At 41.4% G+C, this 26928-nt stretch overlaps 1 protein-coding gene across 1 annotated transcript; it reads left to right on the top strand.

Annotated features, from left to right (window-relative positions):
• Positions 1–207: 207 nt before the first annotated feature.
• LOC126100318 (3-oxoacyl-[acyl-carrier-protein] reductase FabG-like) lies at positions 208–26472 on the top strand. Its single transcript, XM_049910928.1, has 6 exons — positions 208–336; positions 416–555; positions 1430–1522; positions 1790–1969; positions 15112–15282; positions 26118–26472. Exons 1-6 carry the CDS (start codon positions 303–305, stop codon positions 26274–26276), a joined length of 777 nt encoding a protein of 258 aa, XP_049766885.1. The 5' UTR covers positions 208–302; the 3' UTR covers positions 26277–26472.
• The last annotated feature ends 456 nt before the right edge of the window (positions 26473–26928 follow it).

Raw genomic sequence — 26928 nt, 5'->3', positions numbered from 1 at the left:
TTTCTAATGTGTCTATGTTCCTCCACGTATGGGCGGAATATTCCATAAGTAAAAATTTCAGTGTCGTACTTCTAGGTGATTGAAAACTTACTTCAAAATTATATTGAAGAGAAAAAAAAAAGCGTAAGCAGACGAGAAGAATGAAGTCAAATAAGAAAGGGCCAGGAAATTCTCACGCGAAAGTTGGTCATACTGGACAGTTTATGATACACTAATATCTTTGATATAAATCTTTTGTTTGTTTTGCCGGTAGGCACGGAGTGTTTGATTAGCAGGTGAGAAAGTTGAAGGAATATAGAGTCATGTCATTGAAGTCGAAAGTGGTTATTATTACAGGTATGGGTTTCCTCGTGAAGTTGAGAGTTTTGTTTCTTTGTGGTACGTTCATGTAACGAACGTTTCTGAATTTTATTAGGAGCTAGCTCCGGCATTGGAGCTGGTGTTGCTATTAGACTGGCAAAATTGGGTTGCCGCCTCGTTCTTTGTGGTCGTAACGAGACTAATTTGAAGAAAACAGCAACGCAGTGTACCGAAGCTGGTCTGCCTCAAGACGAGGTAAGATGACTGAATTTTAGCCAGTAATCACAGTGCAACTTCAGTCCTGGCTCGTCAGTATTGTATGTTACTTGAAAAAACAAAATGTATCGTTATGTGACATTAGCGCATGAAAATTCCAAACTAGCTTTCAACAGCAGTAAATATTTTGTTACTTTATAGCGTTCAAAAAGTGCGACACGGTACGTTATCAAAGCACTGTGGTCCTTTGGATTCCTAGTCAACACTTTTTCCCGTTTTCAGTTGTTTGACATTTGCTCACCCATATCTTTTTTTTCTGCATCTGTAGACGTTACTATTAAATGTTTCGCTACTGTTTCAGTTTTACACGACAACTTATAAGAAGTGCTGTTCGGACTGTCGTAGTCACAAAATTGACAGTATTTGTTTCCTGGGCTTTGCCGCTAGTCCTGTTGCAAAGTTTGAGTATATTAACAAATATGTCCGAAAATGAATATTTGTCTCCCAACTTCTTTATTGGTTGTGAAATAATTGCTAAACAATTATATTGTTATGTTACTGATTCCATGAAAGTAAAAAGTAATGTTTTTAGTTTTCTGGAAACTGTTATCTTGCATCCGGAATGAAATCTTAACTCTGCAGCGGAGTTTACGCTGATATGAAACTTCCTGGCAGATTAAAACTGTGTGCCGGACTGAGACTCCAACTCTGGACCCTTGCCTTTCACGGGCACTTGGTAGAGCACTTGCCTGCAGAAGGCAAAGGTCCAGAGTTCGAGTCTTGGCCCGACGTACAGTTCTAATGTGCCAGTAAGTTTTTTTTTTTTTTCTCTTGTATATTTAAACATTACGTCACAAAATTCTAACATTGTCACAGTAGATGAATAAGTAGCTGAATTGCCTTTATGCTCCAGGTGTTATGTGTGGTGGGAGATGTGACCAGTGTGGATGACTGTAAGCGCATAATAGATGAAACTATTGGCCACTTTGGACAGTTGGATGTACTGGTAAGACAATCAAGAATTATTTCTTCTGCAGATATGCCTTAAAAATAATAAAAATACTGTTGTATCATTGGCTACTGCTACAAACTCTAAAATTAAATTAGAAAATACTTTTTGAAAAGTTAAAAGTTTCAAGCTGCTGTGGAAATTATCAGTTTGTACAATGTATAGTTTTTTCCCTCTGATGTGGGGAATGTGGTTGTAGTATGAGAGAATTTGCAGCAAAGTAAACTGTGTATGTTTATTGGACTACTAAACTTCTATTTTCAGGTGAATAATGCTGGACAGTTAACCCCAGGATCAATATACAACATGACTTTAGAGCAGTATGATAACACCATGAATGTGAATGTACGATCAGTTATCGTGCTTACTCAGCTAGCAGTTCCTCATCTTGAGAAAACAAAAGGCACTATCATCAATGTTTCCAGCATAGCTGGTATCAGATCTGTAAGTGAAGTTCATTTCCTGTTTTATTGCCATCTTGCTAGATTTGCGTCTTCATTTTTCATATGCTGAACATCCACACTCTCCTAAATGTAAAATTCATTAATACTTGGACACTAGAAGTGTAGAAGTTGACTGATTACTTTGTGAAATAATATAAATATACACCTTATAAAAATCAAATTTTTATTTAAGCATTGGGGTTCAGTTCATAAAATAACTTTAAAGTTTATTGAAGAGCAACTCATCCTTTGTACAAGTTTTGATAGAAAACATGACAGTTTTTTAAGAGCTCATAGCTTTCACATTGCATGTTTTCATGTTGAAGCAAGATACTTACTAGGAGCAAGCAGCACTATAACAGTGTGCACACAACAACAATCTACATCTTCACATATACTGTGCAAGTCACTACATGGTATGTAGTGAAGGGTATGTTGTACTACTGCTAATCATTCCCTTTCCTTTTCCACTCACAAATGGAAATGGAGAAAAACAGCTGTCTATATGATACCATTCGAGCCCTGATTTCTCTTATATTGTTTATGGTCCTTATGCAAAATGTAGATTGGTGGCAGTAGCAGCATTCCACTGTTGACGGCAGATGCTAATTGTCTAAACTCACTCAACAGTGTTTCTGGAGAACATTGTCTTCTTTCCTCCAGGGATTCTCATCTAAGCTCACAGAAAATTTCCCTACCGCTCTTGTACTGATCAAACCAATGGGTGGCAAATATAACATTGACATCTATTCAAATTATTTTGGTGCATTCCTTCAGCCTGACTAGATGGGGAGACCAAAAAAGTCAATCCTCAGTTAAGAAGGGGCAACTGAACCTACCAATACCACATGTCTGATTTGTCCTTTAAAGTTAAGGGGTTGTGTGTTGTAATTTACAGGAATAGAAAAGTACACTGACCTTTTTCTTATCTATATTTTTTGAATGTAGGTTATGGTGGCAAATATGTAGTGTAGCCTGAGGTACAGGATAGGTTGAAAGTGGGTGAAGCCATCGAATGTGAAAATGTAGCCTTAGTTGCAGTGAAATACTGCTGTTGCATAGCCGGAGGCCTAGATTAGGTCGAAAGGTAAGTTCAATTGTGTGATTCCTGAAGTGGTGTTGAAGGCTTCCATTAATTCCTCAAGAATGGGTTGTACAAGGATTCTGTATGTGCTCACCTTGATAGATGAGGTACACTTTCCTACACTTAAGCAGACCATTCGTCTGCCCTGCAACTGACCTTATGTGTGTGTTCCATTCTGTGTCACTTAGCAATGTTGCACCTAGATATTTAATCGATGTGATTGGGTCAAACATGACACCACTAAAGCTCTATTCAAACATACAGGATTGTTTTCTCTACTTGTCTGCATTAACTTACAGCTTTTCACATTTAGAACAAGCTGACATTTTTCACATCAAGTAGAAATACTTTGTCATCCTGTATTGTCCTACAGCCACTCAAGATGACACTTTCCCACACAATACAATGCCATCAGCAGTCAGATTGCTGCGCATCCTATCTGTCAGATCATCAATGTGTATAAAGGACAAGAGCAGTCACAGCATACTTGCCTGGGGCACTCCTGACAGTACCTCTGTCTTTGATGAACACTTGGTGTCCAGGGCAACACACTAGGTTGTATTACTTGGTCTCAAAGCTACTCACAACTGATAGTGAGTTCTCTATGCTTGGGCCTTCGTTAAGTCAGCAGTATGGCACTGTGTCAAATGCTTTCTGGAAATCTAGGAATGAGGGATCTTCCTGTTGTCCATTATCCATGTTTCTTGAGATATTCTGCAAGAAAAGGCCAAGTAAGGTTTGCACTGTGGTGATGCTTTCCAAATCTATTTGATTTGTGAACAGGAGATTTACTGTGGCAAGGAAATTTATTGTATTCAAACTTAAAAGTTAGAACAGAATATGCTCAATAATTCTGCAGCAGCCTAATGTTAAACATAATGGTCTGTAATTTTGCAGATAATTTTATTTGATAATGTAAGGTAAGGGCTCAATGCTCCAGAATACTCTCTGTAAAACTGAATTGTGATTTGATCTGGAACTGACAACATTGTTTTCAACTCTGTTAGTTGTTTCTAAACACCAGGCATAGTTATTTCGAAGTCCTCTAGTCATGAATTTGTGGGTGTTCGAGTAAGATTATGTCTGTATAATCCTCCTGCATGAATAATATTTTAAACACAAAATTTGAAACTTAGCTGCTTTCTGTTGTACCAGACTGATCTATAAGTGACAGAATAGAAATCCTCGATCCAAAAGTAATTTTCACATGGGGCCAGAACTTCCTGGGTTTCTTGGCAAGATTTTGTGCTACCATCTGAAGCTGGAAGTAATAATGTGTGGCCGTTGCAGTTTTTTTTGCCAGGTAACACTTTTTTACCTGGAAAAGCAAACTAATAGTCCAGACTGAGGATACAGTAGAACTAAAATATGATTATATGAAGATGAAGATGTTTCGGACATGTCTGAAAGAACAGATACCATCTTCATATAGTTAAGGCTAACTGGCCATTGACCTCCTATGCTGGATGCACATTTATTGCCCGAACTCTTACGGGACTCTGTAAGATTGTCTGCCACGAGTAATGAGTATAATGGGCAGGGGCACTATGATTGTAGTGTGTGGACATTTAAGCTGGGAATGCGGGTCTCACGGGGAGTGTGCAGGGATAAATCCCTGCAGTCACACTATCCTCTCTGCCCTCGGTGCTCAGATGGAAGGAGCGTCTGCCATGTAAGCCCGCCCCTCCCCCTACCTCCCCGCCCCTCCCCCTACCTCCCCGCCCCTCCCCCTACCTCCCCGCCCCTCCCCCTACCTCCCCGCCCCTCCCCCTACCTCCCCGCCCCTCCCCCTACCTCCCCGCCCCTCCCCCTACCTCCCCGCCCCTCCCCCTACCTCCCCGCCCCTCCCCCTACCTCCCCGCCCCTCCCCCTACCTCCCCGCCCCTCCCCCTACCTCCCCGCCCCTCCCCCTACCTCCCCGCCCCACCCCTACCTCCCCGCCCCTCCCCCTACCTCCCCGCCCCTCCCCCTACCTCCCCGCCCCTCCCCCTACCTCCCCGCCCCTCCCCCTACCTCCCCGCCCCTCCCCCTACCTCCCCGCCCCTCCCCCTACCTCCCCGCCCCTCCCCCTACCTCCCCGCCCCTCCCCCTACCTCCCCGCCCCTCCCCCTACCTCCCCGCCCCTCCCCCTACCTCCCCGCCCCTCCCCCTACCTCCCCGCCCCTCCCCCTACCTCCCCGCCCCTCCCCCTACCTCCCCCTGCCTCCCCCTACCTCCCCCTGCCTCCCCCTACCTCCCCCTGCCTCCCCCTACCTCCCCCTGCCTCCCCCTACCTCCCCCTGCCTCCCCCTACCTCCCCCTGCCTCCCCCTACCTCCCCCTGCCTCCCCCTACCTCCCCCTGCCTCCCCCTACCTCCCCCTGCCTCCCCCTACCTCCCCCTGCCTCCCCCTACCTCCCCCTGCCTCCCCGCCCCTCCCCCTGCCTCCCCGCCCCTCCCCCTGCCTCCCCGCCCCTCCCCCTGCCTCCCCGCCCCTCCCCCTGCCTCCCCGCCCCTCCCCCTGCCTCCCCGCCCCTCCCCCTGCCTCCCCGCCCCTCCCCCTGCCTCCCCGCCCCTCCCCCTGCCTCCCCGCCCCTCCCCCTGCCTCCCCGCCCCTCCCCCTGCCTCCCCGCCCCTCCCCCTGCCTCCCCCTGCCTCCCCGCCCCTCCCCCTGCCTCCCCGCCCCTCCCCCTGCCTCCCCGCCCCTCCCCCTGCCTCCCCGCCCCTCCCCCTGCCTCCCCGCCCCTCCCCCTGCCTCCCCGCCCCTCCCCCTGCCTCCCCGCCCCTCCCCCTGCCTCCCCGCCCCTCCCCCTGCCTCCCCGCCCCTCCCCCTGCCTCCCCGCCCCTCCCCCTGCCTCCCCGCCCCTCCCCCTGCCTCCCCGCCCCTCCCCCTGCCTCCCCGCCCCTCCCCCTGCCTCCCCGCCCCTCCCCCTGCCTCCCCGCCCCTCCCCCTGCCTCCCCGCCCCTCCCCCTGCCTCCCCGCCCCTCCCCCTGCCTCCCCGCCCCTCCCCCTGCCTCCCCGCCCCTCCCCCTGCCTCCCCGCCCCTCCCCCTGCCTCCCCGCCCCTCCCCCTGCCTCCCCGCCCCTCCCCCTGCCTCCCCGCCCCTCCCCCTGCCTCCCCGCCCCTCCCCCTGCCTCCCCGCCCCTCCCCCTGCCTCCCCGCCCCTCCCCCTGCCTCCCCGCCCCTCCCCCTGCCTCCCCGCCCCTCCCCCTGCCTCCCCGCCCCTCCCCCTGCCTCCCCGCCCCTCCCCCTGCCTCCCCCTGCCTCCCCCTGCCTCCCCCTGCCTCCCCCTGCCTCCCCCTGCCTCCCCGCCCCTCACCCTGCCTCCCCGCCGCTGCCCCTACCCTCCCGCCCCTGCCCCTACCCTACCCTACCCTACCCTACCCTACCCTACCCTACCCCCCCCCCACGCCCCTACCCGCCCCGCCCCTGCCCCTACCCCCTCTCTCGCTCCCACCTCTCTCGCTCCCACCTCTCTCGCTCTCTCTCACTCGCCCCCCTCTCTCTCCCCCCCCCCCCCCCCCCAAGTCATCACTATCTTCAGATGAGTGTCCCTAGACATAAACTGTACGAAACAAAGAAATAGTATTCCTGCTCATCAATTTCAAGAACAACCACAACATCACTGCTTCAAGAAACTGTGTAACAAAATGAATTCACATGGTCAAGTTGGTAGACTGTGGAATGTTGTGTACAGGTGTGTGTGTGTGTGTGTGTGTGTGTGTGTTGACAACACATGTTAAACAAATAAATAAAAATATAAAAAGAAATTTAAATGGGCATGGCAAGTAAGACTTGTCAGTGTTTTGTACAAAGGCAATCGTGTATGTATATAGTTCATCTGTAGGTTTTGCTGAAGAGTATGGGAGTATCGAAATATGTGATGAAAATGGCCATATCTTTTGATTGCATTGACTTAGAAGCTTAGTTTTTTTCAGAATTTTTTTTTCTTTTACTGTATTTCAGAAGTGTTTACATGTAACATTTACAAGTGGTTTAGAGCCAACATTAACGGTTCAGTGTAATTTTTTTTTTTTTTTAATTTTCTGTGAAACTGGTGGAAACGGGGTTCGATACACAGGACTGTGCAGGAGCAGCATATGTATTTTGTTCTCTTGTGTCTAACTTTTGTAGAACACTTTTAGCCCTGTCTGTATGCTTTTCCCATAAGGAGATATGATCACCTACTTTTGCCAGTCGAATGTGATCTGGTACAGTGTTGTTCTTGCGTGGAATGTTTAATGGATGGCCTTTCTTTGTGCTGAATGTGAAGCCACCTGTCTATTGTTTTGTGACTTCTAATCAAAAGTTCAGTTGATCTTTGCATCAGTCTTTCTCTTTATTCACTTTGTATAGTATAAAGGCATTTACAGTTTGCATGTCCAGTGCGAAACAAAGAATCTGATGCCACCACTAACTATGCTGATATACTGCAAAATAAGTTGATTGACATGATCTACACCTTCTGTTATATTATTGTATGTTGTTACAGCTGTTTGACAAGCAATGCGGCTGGTAGTATCATCCTTATTCTTCCTTGAGACAATTGAGGTGCCAAAATAGTGACAGGTTTGTTGTCCATCCAATTTATAGCTGGAATACCGTGTTTGCATTGGCACTGAAATTCTCTCACTTTCAAGTTAAGTTTCTCTTTTATCATTGAAGACAGTCCTTTCTGATTTGCTCTCGCAGTGCATATACAGGGTGTTTCAAAAATGACCGGTATATTTGAAACGGCAATAAAAACTAAACGAGCAGCGATAGAAATACACCGTTTGTTGCAATATGCTTGGGACAACAGTACATTTTCAGGCGGACAAACTTTCGAAATTACAGTAGTTACAATTTTAAACAACAGATGGCGTTGCAAAGGATGTGAAAGATATAGAAGACAACGCAGTCTGTGGGTGCACCATTCTGTATGTCGTCTTTCTGCTGTATGCGTGTGCTGTTCGCAACGTGCAAGTGTGCTGTAGAAAACATGGTTTATTCCTTAGAACAGAGGATTTTTCTGGTGTTGGAATTCCACCGCCTAGAACACAGTGTTGTTGCAACAAGACGAAGTTTTCAACGGAGGCTTAATGTAACCAAAGGACCGAAAAGCGATACAATAAAGGATCTGTTTGAAAAATTTCAACGGACTGTGAACGTGACGGATGAACGTGCTGGAAAGGTAGGGCGACCGCGTACGGCAACCACAGAGGGCAACGCGCAGCTAGTGCAGCAGGTGATCCGACAGCGGCCTCGGGTTTCCGTTCGCCGTGTTGCAGCTGCGGTCCAAATGACGCCAACGTCCACGTATCGTCTCATGCGCCAGAGTTTACACCTCTATCCGTACAAAATTCAAACGCGGCAACCCCTCAGCGCCGCTACCATTGCTGCATGAGAGACATTCGCTAACGATATAGTGCACAGGATTGATGACGGCGATATGCATGTGGGCAGCATTTGGTTTAGTGACGAAGCTTATTTTTACCTGGATGGCTTCGTCAATAAACAGAACTGGCGCATATGGGGAACTGAAAAGCCCCATGTTGCAGTCCCATCGTCCCTGCATCCTCAAAAAGTACTGGTCTGGGCCGCCATTTCTTCCAAAGGAATCATTGGCCCATTTTTCAGATCCGAAACGATTACTGCATCACGCTATCTGGACATTCTTCGTGAATTTGTGGCGGTACAAACTGCCTTAGAGGACGCTGCAAACACCTCATGGTTTATGAAAGATGGTGCCCGGCCACATCGCAAGGCCGACGTCTTTAATTTCCTGAATGAATATTTCGATGATTGTGTGATTGCTTTGGGCTATCCGAAACATACAGGAGGCGGCATGGATTGGCCTCCCTATTCGCCAGCCATGAACCCCTGTGACTTCTTTCTGTGGGGACACTTGAAAGACCAGGTGTACCGCCAGAATCCAGAAACAATTGAACAGCTGAAGCAGTACATCTCATCTGCATGTGAAGCCATTCCGCCAGACACGTTGTCAAAGGTTTCGGGTAATTTCATTCAGAGACTACGCCATATTATTGCTACGCATGGTGGATATGTGGAAAATACGGTACTATAGAGTTTCCCAGACCGCAGCGCCATCTGTTGTTGAAAATTGTAACTACTGTAATTTCGAAAGTTTGTCCGCCTGAAAATGTACTGTTGTCCCAAGCATATTGCAATAAACGGTGTATTTCTATCGCTGCTCGTTTAGTTTTTATTGCCGTTTCAAATATACCGGTCATTTTTGAAACACCCTGTAGAAAAAAAGTACCTTCATTCAACAGTGTTTGCATTAGATTCACAGTGGTAAGAAGTTGTGAAATGCTACCACACTGTCAGTGTTTCAGGTCTTGGATCAGGTCTTGGATCAGGCTAATGACTACACACACTCAGAGAATTTTCTATTGCTCCTCTCTCTGATTTTTCGTGTATGAGTATCAAACTTTGTGACATAGCCTGTCTCTGAGTCCACTAAACACCACACCCAATATCCTTGTTTTGTTTTGTTTCAGAGCCATATACTGCTGAAGAGGTGTCTGTCCCTTGAAAGGTATTATGCTTAATCCACAGTCAATAGCTTACTGAAAGTAAGGCTTACAAATTGTGTTGGTCTTAAAGGTTATAAAAGGCCTGACCTTGTGATGGTTATCAAGATTTGGATGTCCTTTTGCAAGATTAAGCGTATTGTCATTTATCTGAGTGGTTTGCATGTCATAGGCTTCAATATATAAGGCTGACCAAGAGCAGATTTTGAATTCCAGTGGTGCAGTTTTATTGGGAAAACAAGATATTCATACCAATCCAGGCCTGTAACTTGTCTGCAGAGAAATTTCTCCAGTTATTTGTCATCTCTTTTTACGGTCTGACCAGATCGCCGTTTTTGTTTCAGTTGCTCTGCATACAGATTTGTCTGCTGCACCATATGCTCCAGTATCTCAGAAAGGAAGAAATTGTCTGCCTCTGTGCTGTGTTTTGCAGTGGATGATTCACAACTTGTTCTCCTTGTGCATCAGTGTCAAAACTGCAGTGTCATCTGACTGGTCCTCTTCTGCAGATGGCTCTTCTTCACTTATGATACAGTCACTAAAAATCTTGGCACCCATAGCACAGAAACTGTTTCTGCTAATATTAATATCAGGATGTGGAATGAAATATGGATTACATTGCTGCACAATATCTGAAACTAATTCCCCTTCTGTTACTTCATTCCTTTATTTCATTATCCTCAGGATTGCTAGGTAGGGAAAAAAGAATTCCAATGCTTCTTCTGGCTTGTATTTCTTTCTGTAGACTTGCTTTTTTGACATTTTTGCTACAAAAAGCAATAAATGAATGACTGAGATGAGCTGGTAAGTCACAGTAATGTGCTCCCTTTGTCAGAAAAGTTAGAAAACAGTTTTTTTATTTCTGAGTTTGCAGTACTAAAAAGGAACAAATGTCGTTCTTTTTGTTACCTGGAATGTGTGCACTCTTGACATGACCTCGGCCATGTTTACACGTGATCTCACTAGGTGGCAGGACTGTGCTTAGCAACACACTGTTTGGGTTTTGGCATATTAGTTACGGTAGCACAATGGAAGGTGATTGTGAGCAAAGAGTGAACATTAAGTTCTGCATTAAGCTCAGGAAAATCCATAATGAAATGTGGGCAAGTAAGCAAGCATATGCAGGTGAAGCACTTTCAAGAACTTGTGTTTTCGAGTGGCACAAAAGGTTTCGTGAAGGCACAGATTCAGTGCAAGACGATCCCATAGCTGGCTGCCCATTTAGAGCACATACTGATGCAAAAGTGGAGCAGGTAAGGCAGTTATTTCAAGAAGATAATCACATAAGTGTGTGCGGTATCAGAACAACTTAATTTGAATCGTGATGTGTGTCGTAAGATTTTAAGCAAAGATTTAGGGAAATGGAAACTTGATGCAAAACTCATCCCTCACACACTAACAAATGAGCAGGAAGAGAAAGGGCAAAGAATTTCTGCTGAACTACTGGAAAAAGCCAGACATGATCCCAGATTTCTGACGAAGATTATTGCCGGGGAAGAAAGTTTGTGCTATCAGTAAGACCCTTACATGAAATGTCAATGTACTGAATGGTGGAGTCCTGAATCACCAGTCTCGAAAAGAGTCAGATGGCAACCTTCGAGAGCAAAGACGAAGTGGATCATGTTCTTTGATAGCAAACGATTACAGCTTGATCCACAAATGATGGAGGTTCACACAGGTCAAGACGAGGACGAGGATTGCATTGTCAAAACGTGAACCAAGCTCTTTACATCAGTGTCTTGCCACCAGCTATTAAAGTCACCCTGATTTGTGGCATTCTCAGGAGTAGGTCTTACTGCATAACAATGCAAGACCGCATACTGCTTTATCTCTTACCTAGTATCTGGCCGTCCCACATCCACCATATACGTGTGAGTGAGAAGGCGACCGAAAGGAAAGCTTTGAGATATCGTAGACATCCAACAGGCTGTTACAAATGACTGTACCAGAAACACAGTTCAAATTTTCCCTGCGTGCTTCCAAGACCTCCAGGAATGTTTTCAGCTGTGTGTAGATAGCCAAGGGGAGCTAGTATCTTTAGTTGGTAAGTGCAATTTTTCTGTTTTAAAAGAAAAAAAATAGCCTGTCTTGGAACATTTCTGATAAAGATAGTACCTAAAGGATGAAGCAATTTGTTCCGGCAACAGTAGGATCCCGTGAAAAACAGAAACTGATTATAACAGTATTATGAAAAGGATAGTTGCTACTCACCACAGATAGGCACAACAAAAAGACTGTCATCAGGAAGTGAACTTTCAGCCACCAATGCCTTTGTTAGAATTTCCAATGAAACTGAAAGCTTTTCTCCTTGACAGTCTTTTTGTTGTGTGTCTGCAAATCGGCATCTATGCTGGATGGTGAGCAGCAACTATCCTTTTCATAATATTGGTACATTCCATCCTGGATTTTCTGGCATAGAAACTGAGTGTTGTGACAGTGTTAATACAAATGGTGCAGGCTATTGCCATAAGATGTCAGGCAAATTCAGATGTAGGGTATATACCCTAAAGTTTTGGGATACTTCAAGTTGATGGTAAGTATGCTTCCTAAGAACCCAAAAGGCATGTTAATTTTGTGGTAAGTATACTTCGTAAGCCCCTTTTGAGAAACTACTTTGGTGGTAAGAATACTTTCTGAGGACCTTATTTCATGGAATTTATACTTCCCATGGCCCTAAAACCTACATTTCACAACAAACAGAAACTGCAGCTGGTGCAGCGGACTACCAATAGATGCAAGGAGCATACAGCAGTGGCACATTGTTACCATAAATGCAGCAGAGAAATCTAGTTACTGCTAAGTGTATCTCTCGGGGGCTATGAAAGGTGTTGCTTTTTTGTGAATTTTTCAAAAGCAGTAGAATAGTGAATGTACCAAAAACTAAGTAAACTCTTTTCTAACTGTCAGTAGCTTTAGGTTAAATTCTTGAAAAGTGAAAAATATTGTTTCACAGATACTTACAGCTTTTGAATCAATATAATCTGATACTCTGTTGCTTGTTCTGAGTAAGGAATTTGTCTTAAAAAATTCTTCTTGATAAACTGTGTGGTATTAAAGGTTTATAACCTTCTCATGTAGAATCATGTTTCAATAACAGCAAACAAGAAGTAAAGTTTAACAACAGGAAATCGAATTTTCGGAAAATGTCAAGAGGGTAAAGTAAACACAGATTGATCACACACTTTATATGGATGAAATTATCAGAGGCATAATTTTTAAGCAGACGTAGATTGTATGGGAATGAATATATGTTGCTTAACTTCTATTATGCGTGTTTTAGTAGCTTTAACTATACTGTTGTGGAGCAGTTCTACAACGTTTGAGAACATTTCCCCATGTGTGAATAATATGCTGTTCAAAATTGATGTCATTCTGAGAAGTCTCTCTCTTTCTACAGTGTTTTGAAGCCGGAACTTTAATTATGGACAGCCTGTACATGTAATGTTCATTTCACCAAATTTTTGCTAATATTCAAACATTTAGTAGCTTTTCCTGTTTGTTATAAATGGCTGTTCTTCTTTTCATTTTTGGCCTATGACATGCTTCTGTTCTGACTCTCTGGTCTTATTAAAACATTCACGGTAACAAAACATCACAATGAGTAGTCTACAGCAAACATTTATTATGTATCTTGGGTTGTCGGGTGTTCTGCTGGATATCAGCGTCGTACTTGCACGATATTTCGGTCACGTAGCTCGTGACCTTCATCAGGTGCGACCTGAGACTGCTCCTCGAGTGGACCTGGTCCAGTATTTATGCCTATGGCCTTCCCCCTCCACCAACGGCTGCAGGCGCTTCCTCTGTGGTCCGCGCCCATTCCCTGGGACCTGCTGGAGTGTTGCTGCTCCGTTTTCCGTCCACTGCGGTTCTAGGTGTTCCCTCTGCGGTCCATGCCCACCAAACCTGCTCCTGGGGGTTTCATCTACGGTCTGGGGTACCAAGCGTTCCCCCTGCGGTCCGCGACCGCTCACCACGACCTGTTGGAGCGTTGCCGCTCCGTTTTTCGTCCGCTGTGGCTCTGGATGTTCCCTCTGCGGTCCGCGCTCACCAGTCACACTTCTGGGTGTTCCATCTTCAGTCTGGTGCCCCTGGCAGTCCGTCAGGGGCTCGTTTTCCATCTCTATGTCTCTGGTTCTTCTGTTTGTGTAGTGTTGCAGCTGGTCCCGTTGCTCCTTTAACAATTCGAGCTTAGCTGGTACCCTGTGTCACGGTTCATAAGATCGTCAGCCATTTTAATTTCTATCGATTCTCTTATAACACTGTCCCAAAATCTGGGTGTTTGTGCTAGAATCTTGGTATCCTCGTACTTCATGGCATGATCTAGTTCTAGATAGTGTTCAGCAATGGCTGACTTAGTCACCTGTCTTAATCTAGTGTATCTCTGATGTTCTTTGCACGTGATCTCCACAGTTCTTGTCATCTGGCCAATGTAGGACATGCCACATTGACAAGGTATATTGTAAATCCCTGGTTTTCGTAACCCCAGGTCGTCTTTGACATTCCCTAGCAGTCCCCCGATCTTGTTGGATGGGCAGAAAACACACTTGATATTGTGTTTACGGAGGACCCTACTGATTCTGGCAGAAATAGAGCCAGCATAGGGCAGATATGCCACCTTCTTTGCTTCATCTTGGTCTTCTTCAGGAACCAGTGGTATAGTGGCTGGTTGGAGCGCCCTCTCAATTTGTCTGTCCGTGTATCCATTCTTGGAGAAAACTGTTTTGAGACGTTCTATCTCTATAGGTAGATTCTCTTGGTCTGACAGGGCACGTGCCAGTGGACGGAAACGGAGCAGCAACGCTCCAGCAGGTCGCAGGGAATGGGCGCGGACCACAGAGGAAGCACCTGCAGCCGTTGGTGGAGGGGGAAGGCCATAAACTTAAATACTGGATCAGGTCCACTCGAGGAGCAGTCTCAGGTCGCACCTGATGAAGGTCATGAGCTACGTGACCGAAATATCGTGCAAGTACGACACTGATATCCGGCAGAACACCCGACAACCCAAGATGTCATTAGATCACCGGGAAAGACTGAAGAGTTAAATTTATTATGTATCTCGTGATGGACTAAGATCAACACAATAGCTGCTGGAAGTGACTTACAGCACAGAAGTTCAGTAACACAAGATATGCAACCATGTTGTGCCTAATGACGCATAACCAAAGAAGTTCAATTTAAGATATTACCAGTGTGTGAATCAAGTGTTTCAACTGTGAAAGGCAACATAGAAACATATATTTCCACTTTTTGTCTTGGTCATACCCTTTCATTGTAAGTAAGTGTGCGCGCCTGTTGTTGATGAATGCCTTAACGGCCATAAGCTATAATTGTGAGTGTCTTTTTGTTGTGCCTATCTGCGACTCGGTATCTTCGCTATATGGTGAATAGCAACTTTCCTTCTTATAATATTGTTACACACCAAATAGATGGACATGGTGGGACACAGTGTTTCATCTTTCAATATAAAAAGTGTTTCGTTTAAAATATTTATAGAATAATTATAACACTGTGGAGCAGGTTTATTTTAACTGAAATTGTTGGCAGTTTCCAGGTATCTTGGCATATGCAATGTCCAAAGCAGCTTTGGACCAGTTTACACATTGCCTTGCACTAGAGCTTGCTGATCGTGGAATCAGAGTGAACGCTGTGAACCCAGGTGTTATTGTTACTGAGGTGCACAAACGTGGTGGCATGTCTGATGCAGATTATGAAAAGGTAAAGGTTAGCATACTGTTAAAAACTTATTACAACCCACAAATAACACACATAACTGTGAAGGTAGATTTACTTTCAAGGATATTGTGCCAGGAAAATGTGCTAAAAAGGAGAAAATCTATTGTATTTCATACAAAACTTTTCTTCTTAGAGAGCAAAAGCTTATTTGCAGGTTGTACAGAAAGGAGACTGCACTGGTGAGAGTCGAAGGACGTAAAAGGGAATCAGTGGTTGAGATTAGATTAGATTAGATTAATACTAGTTCCATGGATCATGAATACGATACTTCGTAATGATGTGGAACGAGTCAAATTTTCCAATACATGACATAATTAAGTTAATTTAACAACATACTTAAGTTAATATAACAACTTTTTCATTTTTTTGTGTTTTTTATTTTTTAATATTTTCTTTTTTTTTTTTAATTTATATCTAAAAATTCCTCTATGGAGTAGAAGCAGTTGTCATTCAGAAATTCTTTTAATTTCTTCTTAAATACTTGTTGGTTATCTGTCAGACTTTTGATACTATTTGGTAAGTGACCAAAGACTTTAGTGCCAGTATAATTCACCCCTTTCTGTGCCAAAGTTAGATTTAGTCTTGAATAGTGAAGATCATCCTTTCTCCTAGTATTGTAGTTATGCACACTGCTATTACTTTTGATTTGGGTTTGGTTGTTAATAACAAATTTCATAAGAGAGTATATATACTGAGAAGCTACTGTGAATATCCCTAGATCCTTAAATAAATGTCTGCAGGATGATCTTGGGTGGACTCCAGCTATTATTCTGATTACACGCTTTTGTGCAATAAATACTTTATTCCTCAGTGATGAATTACCCCAAAATATGATGCCATATGAAAGCAACGAGTGAAAATAGGCGTACTAAGCTAATTTACTAAGATGTTTATCACCAAAATTTGCAATGACCCTTATTGCACAAGTAGCTGAACTCAAACGTTTCAGCAGATCATCAATGTGTTTCTTCCAATTTAATCTCTCATCAATGGACACACCTAAAAATTTGGAATATTCTACCTTAGCTATATGCTTCTGATTAAGGTCTACATTTATTAATGGTGTCATACCATTCACTGTACGGAACTGTATGTACTGTGTCTTATCAAAATTCAGTGAGAGTCCGTTTACAAGGAACCACTTAGTAATTTTCTGAAAGACAGTATTGACAATTTCATCAGTTAATTCTTGTTTTTCAGGTGTGATTACTATACTTGTATCATCAGCAAAGAGAACTAACTTTGCCTCTGCATGAATATAGAATGGCAAGTCATTAATATATATTAAGAACAACAAAGGACCCAAGACTGACCCTTGTGGAACCCCATTCTTGATAGTTCCCCAGTTTGAGGAATGTGCTGATCTTTGCATATTATGAGAACTACTTATTTCAACTTTCTGCACTCTTCCAGTTAGGTACGAATTAAACCATTTGTGCACTGTCCCACTCATGCCACAATACTTGAGCTTGTCTAGCAGAATTTCATGATTTACACAATCAAAAGCCTTTGAGAGATCACAAAAAATCCCAATGGGTGGTGTTCGGTTATTCAGATCACTCAAAATTTGATTGGTGAAAGCGTATATGGCATTTTCTGTTGAAAAACCTTTCTGGAAACCAAACTGACATTTTGTTAGTACTTCATTGTTAAAGATATGTGAAGCTACTCTTGAATACATTACTTTCTCAAAAATTTTGGATAAAGCTGTTAGAAGGGAGATTGGACGGTAATTGTTGACATCAGATCTATCCCCCTTTTTATGCAAAGGTATAACAATAGCATATTTCAGTCTGTCAGGGAAAATGCCCTGTTCCAGAGAGCTATTACACAGGTGGCTGAGAATCTTATTTATCTGTTGAGAACAAGCTTTTAGTATTTTGCTGGAAATGCCATCAATTCCATGTGAGTTTTTGCTTTTAAGCAAGTTTATTATTTTCCTAATTTCAGAGGGAGAAGTGGGTGAGATTTCAATTGTATCAAATTGCATAGGTATGGCCTCTTCCATTAACAGCCTAGCATCTTCTAATGAACACCTGGATCCTACTATATCCACAACATTTAGAAAATGATTATTAAAAATATTTTCAACTTCTGACTTTTTGTTCGTAAAGTTTTCATTCAATTTGATGGTAATACTGTCTTCCTGTGCTCTTGGTTGACCTGTTTCTCTTTTAATAATATTCCAAATTGTTTTAATTTTATTATCAGAGTTGCTGATTTCAGACATGATACACATACTTTTCTTAATATAACACAGTTTTTATAATGTTTGATAGTTTCTGGGTCACTACTCTTTCTTGCTGTCAGATACATTTCCCTTTTCTGGTTACAAGATATTTTTATACGCTTAGTAAGCCATGGTTTGTTACAAGGTTTCTTACAAGTATACTATTTTCTTCGGGAAGCAGTTTTCAAATGCATTTACAAAAATGTCATGAAATAAATTATATTTTAAATTGGCATCAGGTTCACGGTACACCTCATCCCAGTCTAACTGCTCTAGGCTTTCCCTGAAATTTGCAATTGTTAAATCGTTGACTGAACGTACTTCTTTGGAGGACTGTTTAGTATTGCTGAATGGAGCTATGTCATGTACTGTAACTAGCTGTGCACCATGATCAGAAAGACCATTCTCAACAGGCTGAGCATTTATCTGGTTAAACTTATCTTGGTCTATAAAGAAGTTATCTATCAGTGAGCTGCTATCCTTTACCACCAGAGTAGGAAAATCAATAATGGGTGTCAAATTGAAAGAACCGAGTAATACTTCAAGGTCATTTTTCCTATTACCCTCTTTCAGAGAATCTACATTGAAGTCCCCACAAATAATAATTTGCTTCCCCCTGTCTGACAGATAGCACAACAAGGAGTCCAAATTTTTCAGAAATAGATGAAAATTTCCTGATGGGGGCCTATATACAGTTACAATTATAAATGTGCCTTTATTTAATTTAAGCTCACAGGCACATGCTTCTATATGTTTCTCTACACAAAACTTTTTTGTTTCTATACTTTTTGCACAGTGATAACTTTTGACATATATGGCAACTCCTCCTTTCTCCATATTTTCTCTCATTACATGTGCAGGGAGCTTATATCCACTTACATTTACCTTATCCATATCAGTAACAATGTGATGCTCAGACAGGCATAGTATATCTATTTCATCCTCAGCTTCTAAATCTTCTAAACAAACCAGAAGCTCATCTATTTTATTCTTTAAACTCCCAATATTTTGATAAAATATACTTACATTATTTTTAATTATATGTTTATGAGAACCTTTCCTTATTCTAACATTTGCAGTACTCTCCTGTCTGAGTTTCTCATTGTGCTTAGGCCTAGTTGCTATACCAGTAGTCACATGGTGTTCAGAGAGGCAGATTATGTCAACTGGGTTGGGTGACTTTAATTCATCAATGCAATTACCTAGGACTGAGATACAACTTGGTGGAGGTAAAATTTCTGGTGATTGGTGAAAATTTATAATTGACAGCTGTGATTGGTGATCCAATGTACTAGAATTGTGCTGTTTAATTTCTTTCCTAAACTGAAGATTTGTTTCAATCCTGACCTCTCGTAGAACTTGACATCTTTCTGTCTTACCTATCCTAAAAAAGGTGCTGCTCCAACACCTGTAACCACTGGTATTTTACCATTCATGGCAGTGCCTCCCCCCCTTAAATTTCCTGCTATTACCCCAGCCAGTTTCCCGTTCCCTTTCCTGTTGAGATGTAGGCCGTGCCTGGCATAGTCCCACCTACTGAGAGAATCAACAGGAACCACACCAATATGAGCCCCTGCACCCGACCCAAGCAGCCGTTTCAACTCCAAATTAACTCTCCCAACAGAAGAGTTCAAATGAGGCCGGTCATGGCGTCTCAGGACAGATACAAATTCAACATTGGTGTGTCTCGATGCCGACGCAATCTTTACCAGGTCACACTCTATACTGTACCCAGGATCTCTGTCGATGCTGTTCCCTGGCCCTCCCACAATAACCACGGTGTCTTCCCTGGTAAATCCTTTACAGAGTGAACCTAAATCCTCTGTCACCTGATCCAGACTAGCACTTGGTTTGAAAAAAATTGTGACCTGGTATTCTGGTCCTAATTCCTCCTGCAGAAGTTGGCCTACACCTCTGGCATGAGAACTGCCTAACAACAAAACTTTCTTCCTTTTCGATGGCTTTCCTACATTCTTTTTCAATTTCCTATTGAAAGTTTGTTGTGTCCTGTCTACACCTACCTCTGCTTGAGGCTCATCAGTTTCTAACTGAAGCAACAGGTCAAACTTATTTTTGACATTCACCGCAAAACTGTCAGACTTAGTTATAGGCCTGTTCCTTCTGCTACCTCTCGCCACTTCCCACCTCTCTTTGCCCTTCTCCCTCCTTAACCTGTCCAGATCTTCCCTAGCCTGATCTAGTTCAGCCTGAAGGGCAGCAATTTTCCCCTCCTGTTCCACTATCTTCCTATCTCTGCTGCAAATCCTACATAACCACTGATGAGCCTGATCCACTTTCCCGACACCCACGCCACTGCAGTCCCCCCAGTGAAAAAAACTACTGCATCCATCACACCAAACCCCGGAACTAACAATTCTACGGCAAGTCAGGCACTTCTCACTCATGGCAAAAATAATACTTTAGCTAGAATAAATCAATTAAATTACCAAAAATCAAAAAAGACGTTACAAGAATTAAGCCTATTCACAAACGTATATAAGCAAGTTTCTGATTTAAAATTCCGCTGTTTATCTGAGATCTGTATTAAAACAATGAAGGTATACGCTATTTATTTTATATTTCACTCGATGGAATGAAAAAAAGGACAATTAAACGAGATACTTTAACTTTGATTCTCTAAAAACGTTACGAGAATTAGGCCTATAAACAAATGTATATAAGCAAGTTTCTGATATAAAGTTACGCTGTTTTTCTGAAATCTGTATTAAAACAATGAAATTATACGCTATTTACGGTAGTTTACTTATTTGTTACCGAGAAAATAGTTAAGTTACCGTGAAACAAGAAACAAACACGTTTACAAAATTTAAGCCTAAGCGCGACTTCACAAAGTTACGATCATTTCGTGTTTTCTGAAAAAATACGCAAAGAAAAGTCAAACCTTTAACAGCAAGACTAAATGATACACTAATGCATGTATTTAATTTGTTGTCGGCGTTAAACTAAATTATATTCCTGTCTAAATCACTTAACTTTCTGGAAATGGTTTCTGGCGTCACTTACTCGGCGGCCATCTTGGACCTGATCACCAAGGTCGTAAGACAGGGTTGCAGCCTATCCTCCATGTTATTCAGTCTGTAAATTGACTGAGCAGTTAAGAAAAGTAAGGAGAAATTTGGAGAAGGCACTAAAGTTCAGGGAGAAGTAATAAAAAGTTTGATGTTTGACAATGAAATTGCAGTGGCAAAAAACATTGTCTAAAAAGGCAGATAAAAATTCACTGGATGCCTTCCTAAGAAACTGCCTCCGTTCCTTCCTAACTATGCAAGTGTAGACCAGATGTGGCTTTGTTAGGAAACAGTATCAACAGGCATTGAGAGATTTATACCAAATTACTTAATAAGAAATGTAATTGATCCCACATGGTACACAACACAAGTCAGAACACTGTTGAAGAAGCAACAAAAAACATGCCAAACTTAAAAGCACACAAAATCGCCAAGATTGGTGAAGTTTTACAGAAACTTGAAATTTAACATGATCTTCAAAGTAAGGTGCTTTTGACAGCATCCACAATAGAACTGTTGTCTCAAAATATAGCAGAAAATGTAGAGAGAGACTCTGGTCATGTGTGAAGTACGCTAGTGGCAAGATAATCAATACCTTCACCTTTTGATAATGATGGAGATGGTACTGATGAAAGTGCTGCCAAAGTAGAGTTACTTAATACAGTCTTCTGAAATTCTTTCACCAAAGAACATGAAGTAAATATTCCAGAATTTAAATCAAGAACTGCTGCCAACACGAGTAACTTAGAAGTAGATACCCTCAATATAGCAAAACGGCTTACATCGCTTAAATAATGGCAAGTCATTGGGTCCAGATTGTATACCAGACTTGTTACAGATTATGCTGATATAATAACTCTGTACTAAACAGTTGTATACAACCACTCCCTGGTCAAAAGATTCATGCCTAAAGACGGGGAAGTTGCACAGGTCACACCAGTACTCAGTAAGGGAAATGCAGTAATCTACTGCATTACAGACCCATATCACTGACATAGATTTGTCGTAGGATTTTCAAACATATAATTTGTTCAAACATTGTGAATTACCTCAAAAGTAACAAACAGTCTATTCACACGTAGTCAGCATGGATTCTGTAAATATTGTTTTTGTGAAATGCAACTATATCTTTATTCTTACAAAGTAATGAGTGCTATCAACAGGGGATATCAAATTGAGTCTATATTTCTACTTTTCCAAAAGGCTTTTTTGATGCCATCCCTCACAAGTGGCATCTAATCAGATTGGATGCCAATGGAGTATCTTATCAGTTGCACTACTGCATTCATGATTTCCTGTCAGAGACGTCACAGTTTGTAGTAATTGATGGAAAGTCTTGGAGTAAAACAGAAGTGATATCTGTTGTTCCCCAAGGAAGTCACATAGGCCCTCTGCTGCTTCTAATCCATATAAATGATTAGGAGACAATCTTAGCTGCCCCTTAGACTGTTTGCAGATGATGCTGTCATTTACCACCTTGTAAAGTCATTAGAAGATATAAACCAATATGAGGTCATCCACAAGAGTACTAAAAGGAATGTGTTAAGTCTTGGCTACATCGTACAAACCTAAAGGCCATCAATTCGACTAAATATCTATATCAGCAAAAATAATCAGTGTCTGAAAATATAATGTAATAGGATAGATAGATCTACTCACCAAGCAGTAGCAGGACAACACACTTGTAAAGGTATTAAAGTTTCCAAGCTTTTGGAGGCTGTGGCTGCTCCTGGTAGAAGGCTGGAAGGGGAAGGTAGAGTGGTGGAGGAGGAGAGGGCTGGTCAAATTTTGGAAAAGGGGTGGAGTTTGGAAAACTCGTCCAGGGTCAGGGGAGACTTGCTGTTGGGAATGAGAAGGGAAGATCACTTTTCATCCCATCTGGTAAGTCTCCCATGACACCGGTGCCCTGGAAAACTTTTTCGAACTCTACCCCTTTTCCAAAATTTGACCAGTCCTCAAAGGAGCTACAGCCTCCAAAAGATTGGAAACTTTAATACCTTTGTATGTGTGTTCCCCTACCACCACCTGGTGAGTGGATTTTTTTCTGTATTTAACGGAATTGCAATTACAATTATCTTAAATTGGAATGATCATATAGATGATGTTGTGGGGAAGGCAAACCAAAGACTGTGTTTCATTGCCAGAACACTTAGAAGTTGTAATACTTACCAGATAGGATTGATAGAGGACATCAGAAAGGTTCAAAGAAGGGCAGCTAGTTTTGTATTATTGCAGAATAGGAGAGGGAGAGAGTGTGTCATGGATATGGTACACGAGTTGGGGTGGTGATGGTTAAAACATAGGCATTTTTCTAGCAGCAGGTTCTGTTCATGAAATTTCAATCACCAACTTTCTGCTTGGAGTATGAAAATATTTTATTGGCACCCACCTAAATATGGAGAAATGATCTTAATAATAAAATTTGAGAATCAGAGCTTGCATGGAAAGATTTAAGTGTTCATTTTTCCCATGTGCTGTTCAGAGTTGAACAGTAGAGTAATGGAGTGAGAAGTGGTTCAATGAACTCTTGTACATGAAATTTGTCACTGACAGTGAAGGACTTCCAAGAGTGGTTGAATGGAAGGATAATGTCTTGAAAAGAGATTATAAGATGAAGGACAACAAAAGTAAAACAAGGGTAAAGAGATGCGGTTGAATTAAATCAAGTGGTGCTGAAGGAATTAGGTTAAAAAATAATAAACTAAAAGTAGTAGTGTTTTTTGGGCAGCAAAGGAACTAATACTGGCTTAAGTAGAGAAGCTATAAAATGCAGACTGTCTGTACTACGAAAAGCATTTCTGAAAAAGAAAAAATTGTCACAATTGGGATAAATGTAGTGTTCATAAGTCTCTTCTGGTGGTATTTGCCTAGAGTGTAGCCTTAAATGGTAGTAAAACTTACAGGATGAGCAATCCAGGCAAGAAAAGAGTAAATGTTTTTGAAATGGGGGTTCTATAGAAGATTGCTGAAGTGCAGATGGGTAGATCAAGTAATTAACGAAGAGATGCTGAATTGAGTTGGTGAATAAAGAAATTTGTGGCACAACATTACTAAGAGACGGCAACAGGCTTGTACGAGATGTAGTGTGAAGAGCAGCATCAAGCTAGTCATCAGACTGAAGACAATAACAACAACAACAACATTGTTCCATTTTTCCACGATGTAATAGTGTTTCAAGGGGCATGTGATTAAAAGAAAAATTCCAAAAACATCTTATTGAGAATGTGCATTCACATTTCTTGCCAGATTAATGGACTTTATACTGTTGATTGAATTGACTGTGGTTTCTTGGTGAAACATTGTAAATTAACTAAACGAACACTGTTTTATGCTTGTTTCACAAATTGTATTATGGTTGAAGCTTGTATTATGGGTACTGCACAACCTACGTTTCGGGTCATAAGCCCATTTTGAAGTACATTATGATTCCAAAGATGATAATGCAAAGTATACCTTCCTGGTACTTGAGATGAAGCTTACTTGATCTTACTTAATTATGACAATCTGTCAGCCTGCAGCTGATGTTCAGGTGTACAAATACACAGCCATTGAAACGTTCAGTTGTTCATAGATTCTAGAGCAATACAGGCTGTGTTTAACATATGTGTACACCTAGGCTGAACCTGTGGTTTTTTGGTGATCACCACCCCACAAAAAATATTTTAGAATGATTTTTTAATTAAAAGCCTATAATGCAGCATGGGAGGTGAGGTGTATCATTGAATTAAATTTTACTGCATAATTTGTGGTACAATGAATTGATAAGATTAAAAAATTAAAAACATAAACACTATTTTCTTAAAAGAGAAGAAAAGTAGAGATTTATGGCCATGCAAAAATCAGTGTTTCAATTTTAAAAAGAAATGTTTTATGTATAAGCAAATATATTTGATTGGCGAATGATAAAGAAATGGAGCAAAAAAGCAAATTTAATTGTATTAACTCAGATACAACAGTTTCCAAACATCCTTCATTAAAATGAAAGTTTCAGATATTGTTGCTGTCTAATTAATTTCATTGTAATGAAGCTACATACATTCTAATTGCAAACTGCCAGATTTCCATTATGGAGTCTTTTATGTCCCAGTGACTTTCCTACTTAAATGTCACATATTTGACTGGGAACAACTGGGAATTTGATGCGAGAGAGAATGGGTTTTGAGAGGTGAATGTTGGTGCTACCAACTGAAAAATTCGGTCAAAGAAGCTAATACAAAAAATTAGATTTGTGTCTTTTTATGATTATAAGGCAGTCTGCACTACAGTATTAAAAAAAAAAAAAAAAAAAAAAAAAACACCTATTTTAATTGTGTGGGCCCCTAGCTTGTAGTGAAAATGTGCCCCTGTGTCTAGGCTGAAATAGGTATCACTAGTCATTATTCTCAGTGTCTAAAAAGAAACAAACCATTCACTTTGGACAAGTTGATTACACATCGTGGACAGCCTTTTTTAAAGTTTTCAATATCATGAGCTGGTAGTTAATTATTTATGTTTTTAAATCGTAGAAGGAAGATTGTTCAGAATTACATGTGTGTCTGAAAGGGCAGGAGGGGGGGGGGGAGGGGGGGGGGTACTCAATGCTGCACACTTATTTACATGTAACTTCAGACTATAACTGTGTAGATTAGATTCAGTTTTCGTTCCATAGACCTAAAAGTGAGATGAATCTCGTGGTTGTGGAACAAGGCAGAAAGTATAACATGAAACATTTGAATAGGCCTATAACACTCATTACCCTGATCATTTGTCAGGAGATTGTCAAAATAGGTGAATACATTACAGTAAACCGGAACTGCTAATATTTACAGAATCAATAGCCTCTCAGGATGAAACATAGTGCTCTCAAAACTGAAATGTAACTGACGTTTTTACTGAAGCTGGTCTAACAGTCCCTGTTAAGATATTCATCTGTAGAATAGAAGGAATTGCCTCTCAGAAAGTCTTTCAAGGTCTGCTTAAATCGTGCTTTATCAGAAGCTAAGTTTTTAATGGTTCCTCCAATTTATTGAAAATATGTGTTCCTGAATATTGGACCCCCTTTTTGGACCAGGGTAAGTGATTTTAGGTCTTTATGTAGACTGTTGTTGTTCTTAGTATTGAGCTGTTGGTTGGAAATACAGATATATTACTTGCTACAAATTTAATTAAAGAATACTCGTAAATGTACTGAGAATCAGTGGTTAGTTCCTTGAACTGGTTTCTACAAGATATTCTTGAATTTACATCACAAATGAGTCTTATTACACTCTTTTTTGCATGCTAAGAACATTTGCTTGGTTTAACGAGTTATCCTAGAATATGATCCCGTATGACATAATAGAATGAAAGTAAGCAAAATACGCAATTTTTTTTATATTTATATACCTCCTACACCTGACATCTTTCTCACTGCAAATACAGAATTGTTTAGCGCATCAGCAATTCTGTGTTTTACTCTTCTCTACTGAATTTATCATCAAGTATTGAAATCCTGTTTCAGTATGTATTTGTCAACTGTCAGTGTCTATGGTGGTTGTGCTGAAAGCATGACATTTAGTAACACTGTAATTTTTTGGCAGTTCCTTGAGAAGTGTAAGACAACGCATGCTCTGGGGAGACCTGGGAATGTCGAGGAAGTTGCTGGTACTATCGCTTTCCTGGCTTCAGATGATGCGTCTTTCATCACTGGTGTCACCCTTCCAGTTGATGGAGGAAGAGGATGCATGTGCCCTCGATAAATATGGTACACCATAAACTTACTCAGAAAATAGTTCTCTGAACTATTGTAATTTCTAACAATATATTTTTGTAGACTGATGTGATATATTTTTCAAAATATGAGAAATTCCTTGTTATGAAAGTATTTGTAATCAGTATTTTTTTTAAAACATTGTTTATTGTGTTGAGGAAAACTGCTTCCTGTGATACGATATACTGAATGTAATGTGTACTTACCATGTTTAACAAAGCCTTGCACTTACTTATTCAATAGCCTTAAAGGCAAATTCTTGAAGAAAGAATGTTACAGAAGTATTTTTCTAACATTATGGATTGGCTGAGCAGTTCATATTGTGTAAAACAGTATTCTTGTCCATTAGAAAGAATTGAAATGTTAACTGTATGTGGGTTGTGTCTATTAAAGATTGCTGGGGTGTTACACTGTGTCTTTTTTCACTACCATTTTGTAAAATCAACATGAGAATTATAAATGCTCTTTGTTTATCCATGCTGGTAAGTGTGAACATTAAGTAGGAGTAGAAGATCATCAGCAATTACAGTTTTTATGAAGTTATGTGCTGAACATTGTAGGGTAGCGTGCAGGAACAACAGTGTTTTGGTCATGAAATTGTAATGGAAATTGTTGTTGTTGTTGTGGTCTTCAGTCCTGAG

Source organism: Schistocerca cancellata, chromosome 9 (genome assembly GCF_023864275.1).
Source record: "Schistocerca cancellata isolate TAMUIC-IGC-003103 chromosome 9, iqSchCanc2.1, whole genome shotgun sequence".
Classification (NCBI taxonomy): domain Eukaryota; kingdom Metazoa; phylum Arthropoda; class Insecta; order Orthoptera; family Acrididae; genus Schistocerca; species Schistocerca cancellata.
The sequence above is the reverse complement of the archived record's forward strand: the minus strand, read 5'-3'. Positions and strand labels throughout refer to the sequence as shown.

Excerpts from the sequence above, each read along its gene's own strand:
- LOC126100318 (XM_049910928.1), top strand. The coding sequence starts at position 303 with ATGTCATTGAAGTCGAAAGTGGTTATTATTACAG. Across the intron at positions 337-415 it reads GAAAGTGGTTATTATTACAG|GAGCTAGCTCCGGCATTGGA; the intron begins GTATGGGTTTCC and ends GAATTTTATTAG. Across the intron at positions 15,283-26,117 it reads CTGATGCAGATTATGAAAAG|TTCCTTGAGAAGTGTAAGAC; the intron begins GTAAAGGTTAGC and ends ATTTTTTGGCAG.